This window comes from Nelusetta ayraudi, unplaced genomic scaffold (assembly GCF_046127955.1).
Source record: "Nelusetta ayraudi isolate G7.1 ecotype Tasmania unplaced genomic scaffold, CSIRO-AGI_Nayr_v1 ptg000063l, whole genome shotgun sequence".
Taxonomy (NCBI): domain Eukaryota; kingdom Metazoa; phylum Chordata; class Actinopteri; order Tetraodontiformes; family Monacanthidae; genus Nelusetta; species Nelusetta ayraudi.
In genome coordinates this window covers 2628352-2641923 of record NW_027466113.1, presented here as the reverse complement: position 1 = coordinate 2641923, position 13572 = coordinate 2628352, and the positions used below count along the sequence as shown (strand labels likewise).

Here is a 13572-nt window from a genome sequence, read left to right as displayed (position 1 = left end):
GACTCCACCAGTTGACAACCACTGTACTATACAATACCATATGTAGTTGTTCTTTCTCTCTTTTTCTCTCTTCATTGTCGCAGCGCCCCTGTATGCCTAAATATTGAATGCGGACGGTATGCGTCCCTCTGCACGGTGCCCACCTTCCGACAGTTACGCCACACGACACCCCAGAGGGAAGCCTGGGTGGGCACAGCTGCGTCTCCCATTGAACGATACAAATGCATACATTAGCATACAAATGAAGCACGTTGGAATATCCAGGCCAGGATAAAAAACAGCACTGAAGACCACTAAAGATCATTAAATTATTTGCAAATATCTATTTACAACATATACGCACTACCTCAAGGTGAACAGTGGGGCAGGCATATATTTGCATGAATTAGCATGTGTAAGGAGAGCGGGGACATTGGCTCTTCATTACAAACAAAGTCGATAAATCAAAATGAGGACCAGCCGCTCAAGTGATTGTTGTGCCTTTGCGGTCGCCGTACAGACCTGGGGATGAGTATGCAGATGCCTCAAAAAATGGGTGACGCTCAGTGGTCTGTAATTGAAAAAAATGAATATTTATAAGAAGGAGCCCCGTGGATTTTTTTTCCTTTGGGTCCATTAACAGAAATTGGGCAGGAATCACTTCCTAGACAGGGGTATGTTTAGCGCCGCAATCATCTGGGCCTCTTTGAAATCAGTTTGCTATAGTCTAGGTTCCATTAAACCCTCTATTTTACTGTGTTTATTTCCCTGGAACCTATTATCTGCTCTGTGATCTGTTGAGGCGCTTAAACACGCCATTTTTTTTTTTTTTTTTTTTTTGAGGCTGAAAGGCGCAGTTAGAACGTCGCAAGCAAATGTTCAGTCTGTCAGAGGCGTCACAGATACCTCATTGTCTGCCCTCTGATTGATGTGTAATGACTAAACATCTGTTCTCTGCGTGTTTTTATTCTTTCACTCTAAAACTAGCTTTAATGAAGGGTGTGTGTTTGTGTGTGCGTGCACGTGCATGTAATGGATGCCACTATAGTTTTTATGCTTTGTTTTGCATTTCCTTTTTAACCGGATCTTAAAGTCCACTCTTGGCTGGTGAAAACTGATGGTCTCCTGTTGCTAGTATAGACGCGTGTGCGTGCACACACCTTTGTTTTACAGTGGCAATCGACAAAAGAGAGGCCCTCAGCAGGACCATGAGTCCAAACTGAGCTGAGGCAAACATTAGCTGTTTTAATGTTGTTGATCTGGCAGTAATGGAGCCAACGGTTTGCTATCAGCGGTGTGATGCAGGTTAATGAAAGCTGCAGTGTCTCCCTGCCAACAGCAGGATCCTCCTCTGTTGTTTGCTTCTGCTCACAGCAAGCAATGGTGATGAAGCCCTGAAACGGCTCTGCCTCCATAGAAAGAAATGTCTGTGTTAATGTGCTGAGAAGTCTTTATTTCGGTTTGGCTTTTTTTTTTTTTTTTTTTTTTTAGCGTATGTGTGATAGCCACGCCTTCCCTTTGTTAGCTGATTTTAGAGTGCAGTTATCAAGGCGCGTTACATCTTACATAAAAAGAATAATTCCCTCCTTCAGATGAGCGATATCGGCGAAACCCCTTCCCTCCCGCGAACGATTAGAAATGTCCTGTGAAGTGTGAGAGCTGATTTACTAACTTAGGGTGGGTACTTGTATTAATGGCATCAACGCTGATAACAGTTAAATAGCGTGCTGGAGAACAGAGTGCTTTGCAGTAATTCAGCTTCAGTGTAAACAGATGTTAGAGATTGAGCATCGTGGTTGAAATAAGGCAGTCGAGCCGATAAAAGAACGAAATAACTGAATTTGAAGAATTAAAAATGTGAGCTACATAAATCAGCATAAAGCTAGCAGATGTGTACAATTTTAAAAAAGCAGTTTTAGATATTTAGTTATGGATAACGATACCTAGCCATAGCCCTAGCCCTAGCCCAGTGGCCATGTCCATTATGTTTATGAAGTAAGTCTGTGTTTGTGGTACTTTTAAATCTGTGCAGTACAAATCACATACAAACTTGGTGTGGACAATCCAGCTGCCTGACAGCGTGTTTCGTATATGGGGTGTTCACGCTGGCGTCCTCAAATAAACCAACGAACAAAAAGGTGGGTGAGGCATCGAGGTTTGTGTGTGCAGGCCAACGTAGCTCACTGGCAAGCTCCGGGGGGGGGGGTCGGGGGGTGAGTGAAAGACACTGCAATCTAAAATGTAACCCCTTGATGTCGCTGTTTCTTCATCAAAAAAAATCGCCAAATATGGCACATTTAACCTTTAGGCCTTATTTTCCCTTTGTACTACCATATAAATACCAATAAAAATTCTCAGAATGTAACCGTTTTCAAAATATTCAAACATTACACAGTTAACCTTTAAGGAAAGTTTAGACACAATGTACATATTTTGGACCCTTGGAGCTGTGGAAACTCCTAGTTGCTTTTGATGGTAACCAACCATCATAGGTACATGGTCACCCAGTTGGTTTAACACTCTACTTATTTTGTTGGAAGTGCGTTTGTGCCCTGTTACCTTCACCTTAAGTGGACTCTGATAAACTTCCTCCTTGATACATTAATAACTCCTTCCCTCCACCTTACTGGGTTGCAGTTGCCAACTTCCAAAGAGCACCCTTTGCTTGACATGCACTCTTTAATTATTTCTTTTCGTGAGTGTTTGAGCGAAACGGAGGGGTGGAGGAAAGTGATGACATACTCCTAATGAATCCTTGAATAAATAATAGTGCTGTCTAAGCTTAAGGCACGGCGCACCAGCCTTAGCGGGAGTGAGGTTGGAACGCAGTGGGGGAAGTCAAGAGAGGGTGAAATGATCAACAGGGAAGGTAAGCTCGGAATGAGCTTGAGAGCACACTTGTGAAGCAACAGTGACCTCTATTGTAACCTGCGACCTCCTTACGTTCCAGTCTGTAGGTTGGCGCAGTTTCATTTCTTTCGCATTGTCGTGATGAAGTTGACGCAAACCAGCACAAGGGCCGCTTGCATGGTGACGACATGAACAATTCATGCCATTTTAACTATATTTTGGGTTTTTTTCTGTTAGTGCATGAAATTGGACCAATACAGTATATCTAGAACGGGCATGGGCAAACTGTGGCCTGAGGACCATATGTGGCCCATTAAGCTTTTTAATCCGGTTTGTGGAGCTTGAAGAAATTTTATTAATAGTAAATTAGTCGTAAAAATGCTGTATGTCATCCATTCTTTCTGTGTTTTAAGAGTCATTTCAATAAAGAGCTACCGTGGGGCTTCAAAGACACACATTTTGTTGTAACTACTTTTGTTCATTTTCAATTGACAAAAAAAAGCATGTTTTCTACAAATCTCATGATATATATTTTTCTCCTATGAGGTGGATCACCAAAGCACTCCATCTATCTGCTCTGTCAAATTTTAGAACCCATTGTGGTCCATCCGTCGAAAAGTTTGCCTGTCCCTGATCTAGATCTAAAAAAAAAAGATAAATAGGCAGGTAGATAGATAGATGGATGTACTTTATTGGTCCCAAATGGGAAACTACACTGTTGCAGCACTTAAAGGGGACCTATTATACTAATTTTCAGGCTTTTGTATTTGATATCTGGCCCCTCCAGAGCAGCAACGCACGATTTTCCGCGCTGAAAGCTTTTTAGATTTGCGTATCTCGCGGCTCGTTTCCTCGTATTTACTGCGTCCTGCGAAAATGCTCTGTTTCACTTCACTCCACCCCAGCCTTGCCGGTACACGCCCCCGCCTGGGGTCACACTCTTCGTCGCTGCTGAGCCTCACTTCCTCAGTTTGCCGGTGCAGGAGTGAAGAGGAAACGGCAAACTTTACGAAACAGGCACAATTTAAACACTTACCATCGTGAAGGCTTCACTCTTTAGCAGCTGTTTAGCGGCTAATCCAGTTTCGTTCAAACGCATGAACGTCATTATTTAACGATATCGAGATTGTTTGACGATAGGGTTCAACATTGTAACAGTTTGTAAAGCTCAGAAAAGTGGAAAAGTCCTTTAAAACGGTACAAAACCAAGCACAAGTACAATGTACAAGAAACATTCAAGTCAGTCTATATACAACAAGCAAACAAGAGCAGATGTGCAAAAAATATTTTAATATTCCAGAAAGAAAATTATGTCTTATGTACACCAGCTGGATGTTCTCTCTGTCCTGTGTGAGTGCGCCTCGTCTCTGTATTTTGTGTGTCTGCAACTGTCCTTCACAGCGGCCATTTCTCCACTTATCAGAGGCAGTGTGAGACTGAGGGCCATCGCCCGCACTCTGTTGCCATAGTGAGCTCAGACAAGAGGGCAGCTTGACTGACAGCTCATCCCACCACACACGTTTTCTTCTCCTTGATGCTTGCAAATGCCCTACTTTCTGCACAGTCACCTCTCCTTTGTGGTTTGGTCTTTGACATGTGTTCCAGGTCACTTGTGCATATTTCACGCGTCAGCAAAGGCACTTGATTTGCGGAGTTTTACCGTGTCACATGTGCGACATCGGTTGATGCGCTTATCTTTTTAGCTCACACAATTGTGAAACAGCTATAGAGTTCATTTTAAGGAAATAAAAGGAACTCACAGGAGTGTATTTTTTTTTTAATGCTTAAGCAAAATTAGCTGAAAAGAGGTACTTTCTGAGAATTTTTAAAACATGGTTGGTCAAACGAAAAAGAAGGCTTAAAGCTTAAGTGTGTAATATTTGGAGATCTTTTTTTAAGAGGAAACAACGACATAAAGTGGTCACATTTAGATGGCAGTGTCTTTCACTCTCTCTCCCCCTCCTGACTTGCCGGTGAGCTACGGTCGCCTGCGCACCTAAACCTGGATACCCTGTCCATCTTCTTCCTTGGTTTATTCGACAAGCATTCACCCTAAATACGAAACCCACTGTCAGGCAGCTGGATTGTCCACACCGGGCTTCCTTAGAAATATGGCGGTACAAAATGGCAGCTAACTGGAAGCAAGACCCTTGATCTATGTATATTCTTATATATATATATATACATGAGAAATGTTCTAAGGGTGGGAAAACTAAATGACCTTTATTGCACTGCGATTATACACTTTCATTGTTGCATTTATGGGCAGCATTTGAAGCTTTTACTATTCCAATAATCACAAATCAAGCCAAATATTACACACAGGACCTTTAATGGGGTGGTTCAGAATTTTGGTCATAGGAATTCATTTTTTACTTTTTGCTATTTATCAGTGGGGACCTTTTTAACAAATATCCTTCTGTCCTTCTAGCTTAGCAGAAGTCGGTGGTAGTTGGCGAGCACAAGTTTTCTGCGTTTATAGTGTAGTCTCTCTTCACCACCTGCATGGTACAGTACCCCGAAGCACTTCACAAAGGCTCTCATTCACCCACTCACACAGCAGTAGGAAGCTTCTCCCACGGAATGGCGCTGCCTGTCCCATTGGGAGCAATTTAGGATCGCCCGAGGACACTCGGACATGTGTCGACATTAGCCGGGATTTGAACCAGCGACCCTCTGGTTACTGGAGGAACCGCTCAGCTGATCCTCAGCTGCCCGTTAAGGACGAAGAAAGTTAAAATCGGAAAAGATTCCTTGTTAAATCATGAATCAGAAACAAAGAGTTGTTCAGAAGCAGTAGATGGAGTTGTTGGCCCCTTGATACACACTTCCAGATGTGCATTCTCATCCTGTACTCACATTAATTAACACATCTGTGATATGCAGAACTCTAGAGAAGATAAAATCCTCCTGATCTTAAGAAGAAATTGCAAATGAATCTCACTTTTTCCTATCCTAGGGTTAAACGACCAATCTGGGCCATTTTGCAAAAAAAATTAAAAATCAATTAAACAAGTTTCTAGTGACTCCAAGTCACATTTCTTTTTTTTCGTGCTTTCTTTGCTTCTCAGATCGGGCAGCTCGTGTTCAAAGGGATGAAGCGACTGAACAGGATCCAGTCCATTGTGTTTGAGACGGCCTACAACACCAACGAGAACCTTCTCATCTGCGCTCCAACCGGCGCTGGGAAGACCAACATCGCCATGCTGACGGTCCTCCACGAGATCCGCCAGCACCTGCAGCCGGGTGGCGTCATCAAAAAGGACGAGTTCAAGGTGAGACTGTGACCGGGATGGGCTGGGCCAACTATTTGACTGGTGGGCCACAATGGGTAGTAAAATTTGCCAGAGGGGCCGAGCAGGAGCAGATGGATGGAGTGTTTTGATGACCCAACTCATAGGAGAAAAAAAATATCATTGTGGGATGTGTAGACTCGAAACATGCTTTTTTTGTCATTTGAAAATGAACAAAAGCAGTTACAACAAAATTTTTGTCTGCACAGTATTTATTGTAGCTCCTCATTGAAATGAATCTTAAAACACTGACAAAAATGGATGGAATGCAGCTATTTTATGACTTACTTACTTACTATTACTAGACTTTCTTCAAGATCGGAGGGCCGGATTAAAAAGCTTAACGTGTGGCATATGGCCCCCGGGCCGCAGTTTGCCAATACGTCTGACCTAATCCCACCCTTTCAAGACAGCACACATTCTCACCCTAGTCTTTCACCCATCCGTTGAAAAGGATATAAATGGGTAACAGAGGGCGAAGGTGTTACAGATTGAAAAACAAACCAAAAAAAACAAGGAAAAACATTTTTATTGCGAAAAATGGCTCTGCAGCTTTGCTTAACTCATTTAAGTGGAGACTTTGCAGTGACTCTCAATTGATATGCACACACACACACACACAGACCAACAAACTGATGCCACAGTGAGCTTTGAAGAAGCAGTATAACTGAGAATTGTCGATGAGTCTTATTGGCTTTACACACAGTGCATGTCGGCTTGTCTACTTCCACCGCTACATTAGAAATAAAACAAAAAAACAAACCCTGACACTAGTTTTGTTGTCTTATGGTTTTTATACGCTGCCCTCCACTACTTCCTAAAACAAGATACACAGAGGAGAAAGGTCATTTAAATAAAGGAACAATAGGACAATGGAATATGTATACATATTTATATGTAAATATATATATATACATATATATATATATATATATATATATATATATATATATATATGTATATATATATATGTATATATATATATATATATATATATATATATATATATATATATATATATATATATATATATGTGTATAACTATAAAGACAGAAAGGGCTATTTGCAGCTTTGTCTAAAAATATTGCCAACATGTCGTCATAAACCCATAGTGTCAAACACACACCCCGATAAATAATTCAGACATCCAAAAAGGCTCTGTTCCTTTTCATCAGGTCTTATAAACAGTCTCACCGACACTCTCTCTCTCTCTCTCTCTCTCTCACACACACACACACACACACACACACACACACGCACACGCACACGCACACGCACGCACGCACGCACACTCGCATACAGTGGCCAACGGTATCTGTCACTGACTCTTTTCATGTATCACCATTAAACTTGTACCCATGCGAGTGGTTGGCATCGTGTTTCTCAATAAATTGTGATTTGTGCTGGTTGCCAGGGAACAAATGGTCCAGGCTCTGTCTGCTCCTTTATCACCTCCGTGTCCTTCCAGTCCTACTGTCCGCCCCTCCCAACCTCTACCTGCATTACACCACCCTATTCATTGTAATCGCCCTCCCCCCCGCCTCCCCGCCCCCACCCATGCCCCTCCCTTACACACTTTCTTTTTTGTCTCTCTGCAGATAGTGTATGTGGCTCCTATGAAGGCCTTGGCAGCTGAGATGACCAGTTACTTCAGTAAGCGGCTGGAGCCACTGGGCATCTCTGTCAAAGAGCTCACTGGAGACATGCAGCTGTCCAAAGGAGAGATCCTGCGAACACAGGTGCACGCACGCACCCATATACGCGCGCACACACACACACACAAACATTTGATTTCTTAGTTATTTTATACATTTGCAAAAAATAAAAAATAAAAAAATCACGTTGTCCTAATGGAGTCTTGTGAGTAAAAAAAAAAATATCTGAATCCATTTTAGATTAGAATAGAAGCCTTTATTGATCCCACATTGGGGAAATTTGCACAATTACAGCGACAATATAGTGCAAAGTGAGGACAATTATATCAGTAATAAAGGAATGAAGAAGAGTAATAGGAGAAAACCAAGACATTGACACCATGTGGACAGTTGGATTATTTTACAAATTATCTACATATTCAATAAGGCTGTAATTGTAACAGAATGTGGAAAAAACATACTGTCAAACAAATTGTGTTTGTCGGACTCCGTGTTGTTGTGTGTTAATAGTTACATTGAGTACATGTCATAGAATCGAATCGAATAGAATAGAAGTCTTTATTAATCCAACAGTGGCGAATATTGCATAATTACAACAACAATGTAGTGCAAAAGAAGGAAAATAATTTGAATAGCAATAGGAACAGACATCTGTGTTTCACTGTGTGTCTGTGTTTCACTTATCTATCCAATTGGTCCCTTTTATATTCACTGTTTTAACCTGGTGGGGTTTTTCTCTCTCTCTCTCTCTCTCTCTCTCTCTCTCTCTCTCTTTTTAAAGCTTCATGTTATGCATTCAATGTGTTTGCTTATGACAGATCTGGGGCTGCGAGCACCGAGGTACATCAGTCAGAGAGAGAGAGAGAAAGGGAGAGAGAGAGAGAATGAGAGATCAAACAAACAAAAAAGTAAAGGCAAGACAAAGAGTGAATTATTATAGCATCGCAGTAAGGCCGAGAAGTGAGAAGACAGCAAATTGTATCTGTGTATATTGGAGAAGGACGGCCGACTGCGGCTCAGGTGAAATGCGGAAGTTGGACCATTAACTTAAGACGGAAATTTGAGAAACCCCTTCGTCTCCGAAGACGTTGGATTGGAGAGATTTTGCTCCGCGTGAGGTTACAAGTCATGTGGTATTTATGAACACAAAGAGGAGGGAGACTGTGTGCAGGTTTTCACGAGGGGTGATGAGGGCGAGCACTCAGTCCCTCTGAAATGAGGCCATTATGGTTCATCAGAAGATACATTAAAGCCACGTTTGTGTGTTGTGTGTTGTGTGTTGTGTGTGTGTGTGTGTGTGTGTGTGTGCGCGCGTGCGTGTGTGTGTGTGAGAGAGAGAGAGAGAGCGAGAGAGAGAGAGAGAGAGTCTGGAGATGCATTAAAGACACATTTTCAGTCATAAGATTCAGTCGAAAGTAAAATGTTTCGCTGCAGCATCTTTGAATAGCTCTTTAATGTTCCTTAATTTGTCACCCTCATCCAGCTTCGATTCTCTGTATGTCGATATGGAATAGAATGGAAAGGATATGCTTTTTTATTGATCCCAAATTGGGGAAAACAATGCTGTTGCAGCTCTAAAACCAATACAAAAAATAAACTATACAGTAATTACAAGAACGAGTCGAGTTAATCTATATAGTACAAACAAACGAGAGCAAGATGTGCAAAAGGCAGCCAGTTGTGCAGAGACAAGGATAAGCAAGGTTTTATAACCGTTAGTGTGAAATTTGCCATTGAGTCCAGAAAAAGTCCAGAATAAGTCACATGGCCCCCTGGCCATAGTTTGCCCATGCCTGGTCCAGGCCGTGGATGTATTATAAGAACTGGATACCGGACTGGCAATATGCGGTGCAGCGATTTATTTTCTCCAGTGGCCACTCGAGGTACTGCAACCAGAAACCCTATCTGGCCCAACAAGCCTTTATCCCCATTAGACTGCAATGCAAAAAGAAACGCCTTTAAAATGGCTGACCGGACCTTCTCTCTATTGCAGATTTTACAGTCATGTCTTTTAATCTTTCAAAGAATTTATAGAAAATCACGAGAAAATAGTTTTTTTATTCCTAGCGTGACGTCATGGCGTCGTGCGTTGCTCCTGCTGTGTCTCGGCTCCTTCTGATTGGCTGATGCGTCCTGATGCACCACTGGAGTTCAAGCGGCATGATGGAAAGTGCCACATGATGCTCTATGGGGGGGGAAGGGCACGTAGTGCGGAAGCCAAAAACTTTATCGGAGTACGCGCTGGTTGAGCAACTGAAGCTGCACCGTATTTTTTTTACTCCCTCTGCCGAGTTTCCAAGATTGATATCTGATGAGAACGTCAGTCGTTCACACGGCACGCCATCAAAAAGGGGTGTTGTTTAATAACCAAACCCTGAGCACAAGTTTCAACAGGAAGCAATGGAGACATTTTTTGTTTGTATAAATGCTAAAGAAAAAAACAACAACCAAAAAAACTAAAACGTGAGACTGCGAAATTATTATTTTTTCTTTAAAATGAATTCTTCCTCCAATGTCCCCACTCCATCCTCCGCCCACCCACTTTTTCCTCCCACACTTTCATCTTTGAACGGCCTCAATAGTTGCCATGGAAACAGATCTGGTTTGGTTTGAATGCTGCTATGTACGATCCAGTGTGCATACAGGTAGGTAGGATCCTAGGACGTTGACCCCCCCTTCCCTCACTTCCCCCACCACCTCCATCTTTCCACTGTGGAAATGACATCTATTCACATCCAAGACGAGTATCACTCACAGTTCGCTCTCAAAAGTCGAGGAAGCCGTTTTTCAACATAGCTGCCGATATTTTTTCCGACAAAAAAAAAAAGGTAAAGAAAATTCATTCATTCATTCATCTTCTATACCCGCTTATTCCTATTCAGGGTCACGGGGGTCTGCTGGAGCCAATCCCAGCTGTTTTAGGGCGAAGGCAGGGTGACACCCTGAACAAGTCGCCAGTTCATCGCAGGGCCACATAGAAACAAACAACCATTCACACTCACATGCACACCTATGGACAATTTAGAGTGTTCAATTGACCTCACATGCATGTTTTTGGAGTGTGGGAGGAAGCCGGAGAACCCGGAGAGAACCCACGCAGACACATGGAGAACATGCAAACTCCACACAGAAAGGTCCCAGGTCCGGGCCCCGGAATCGAACCCACGACCTTCTTGCTGTGAGACGGCGTAAAGAAAATTTACAAAACTAAAAAAAAATTCACAATGAGAACAAACAAACAAATAAGCAATACATTTTAGTCATTAGTGTGAAATTCTGCTCGTCATTATCGCAAACAATGACATACTGCGATAATCACCATTGCTGTGTCCAATGTCAGCTGAAGAATATTGTGAGCGAGAGCACCTCCCTCGGAGAAAAAATAATATTTTGTGTTAATGAGCTTAATACATTTTGTGGTTTTTAGGCTCTTTGAGGGATTTCTCCCTGCGGTTGCATTGGTGTCCTTCAAGTGATCCAGTCGTCTACGCAGAAACATGTATCACAGGCTAATATCCAGTCAGTGTCTTTGACCATGGCTACATGAATCTTAGCTAAAATAAAAATAAAATAAAAGTAATTAATATTAAATCCATGTTCCAATGTTAAAGTCAGTGTTTTTATCTTTTTCTAAAAGATTCATTGTTAAATGAATCAATGAATACAGAAACAAACTACATTTTTTATAAACAATCCAAAAGTTGTTGTGGCTTACCATTGTGGAACAATTTTCCGTCAGAATTTCGTGCTGCGATGTAAAGCTGGAAAAGTTATAAAGGCAACTACAACTGGGGCAAACGAGGTCATATTTATTACTTCCATAACAGTTCGACAAAATGGAAATGAGGCAATCCATGCTTGAGTGCACTGTGTAGAAGCAGAGAGATCCTCAGGTCTCTCCCCTCGTGAGGTTTATTCATAACCGTGTTTTTTTTTCTCTCGTTTGTTTTATGATTCATCTCATCTGTAAATGCTTGAAATTTCACCAACACCAACTCTTAATTGGAACTATTTTTTTTTTGTCAGCATTAGAAGTTATTCCACATATCTAGAGTGATCTGAATTCTAATGCATGTTTTGATTAATCTAATTCATTTCTCATTGATATTCTTGTAAAATGTTGTCAAAATATTTGGCTTCTGTAAAACAGTCTTTATTGCACATAAGTTGAAGTAATTTGCCCAAAACAAAAATTCATCCAACTTGCGCACATCTGTAATCGATCTTCATTTATAAATGCCACGCCATAAAATTCACTTCTGAACCATAATCATAATCATATTTCTATGAGCTTTCCTATAAAGGCTACAGGAAATGTCATATGTGTCTCTCTCGTTTTAAATGTGCCTCAGCAGAGGAATTAATATGAGGACTGAGACATTCATCTGCGCACCTGCCAGGCGTTGGCATTAGTGTAAAAAAAAATGTCACAGCATGGGGGACTCTGCAAACCAAGCTATAGCAGCTGACTTGTTAATCTTTGTCTAAAATACGTGGGGTAGTTTTTTTCCATATTGACACATCACAACTGGGACGCCTCCTCCATGTGGAAATGAATCAGATATGATTTGGATCTCACCCGGTAAATCGGGAGTCTAAGCAGGCAGATCAGATACCCACGTCATGTCATTAAAAATGCAGATTGCTTCCATAGATCCACGCTTTAAGTAGGGCTCACTTCTTTCACTTCCACCTTCCATTCCAGAGATAATATTCTTGTTAACTGTTAAATATGGTTCAAAACCATCAATTTATTTTTGTTCTCATCTATACCTCTATACATCTATGCGTCATATACAGTACATCCTATAAATGACAGTCTGCCTGCCTCAGCTGTTGTAACTGATATCAGATAGAGGTTAGTAGAAACTTGGAAAGCAGTTACAGCAAGCAAATCATAATGGACATTTTGACCCCGAATACAAATCCCAAAGTAAAGTTACCAAATCCAAGAATTTATTCTCAAGCCTCGGCGTCCTTTGATTTGATATTAACTCAGTTCTTGTGAGCACACACAGTGTCCATTACAAAGCAACTTATTGTCTTTTATTGACATTTTTTCTCTTTTCTTTTGTGACTTTTGGTGCACAGAGCAGAATTTAGTTCAGCAGTGTCGAACTTTGTTTTTAACTTGACCAAGAAAGAGCTACTTTGCCTTTTTTTAATTGTGCAGATATGTTCTTGTCCAAGCAGCTAGCTCGCCGTAACCATTATCCATTAGGGCCTATCTGCATATTAAGGATGCAGACAATGGCCAGAAAAGCAACCCTGATGTAATCGGCCCGTAATTTATGTGTGCTTAAGTGAAAATAAATGCATTTTCTGCCTTAGTGGGAACTCAGGCAAGAGGCCACCTGGTTTGTAGAGCAGTAATAGCAGGTTGCAAGCAGAGCTGTGAGAGCGGAGTGGGCCGCCATAGGAAGGCGGCAAGGTGGGCTTCAGTTGTGGTAGATTTGTGTTTGGATTTGATGTGAACGACTGAGGTCTCACACTCACATCTGCTGACGTTGGGTTACGTGTCTTCCACCAGCATTATCTTCTTGTCTACTGGTACCAACTGTTCCACTGGATTTTTTCTCAAATATTAAGATTTATTTGTGTGAAGAGGCATCTCATCCTCAACAGCAGAGCTATACAGGTTGAAGAGTGATTTATTTTTTTTTTCTCACACATGGCAACATTTCCATCAAATGGACACACCAGTTGCTGCATCATCACAGAAGTATTACAATGCAACAACAAATGTTGTAGTTTTGAGGCTCTCAACGTCGAAAAACACCTTCGTTTGGAGTATA

The 13572-nt window shown here is 41.6% G+C and overlaps 1 protein-coding gene across 1 annotated transcript in view; it reads left to right on the top strand.

Moving 5' to 3' along the window:
• Positions 1-13572, top strand: part of ascc3 (activating signal cointegrator 1 complex subunit 3) — a 95002-nt gene that overhangs the window by 27624 nt on the left and 53806 nt on the right. Inside the window, exons 9-10 of the mRNA XM_076040741.1 lie at positions 5901-6104; positions 7721-7861. Of these exons, the coding sequence (XP_075896856.1) occupies positions 5901-6104; positions 7721-7861 (345 nt within the window). The remainder of the gene's footprint in view (positions 1-5900; positions 6105-7720; positions 7862-13572) is intronic.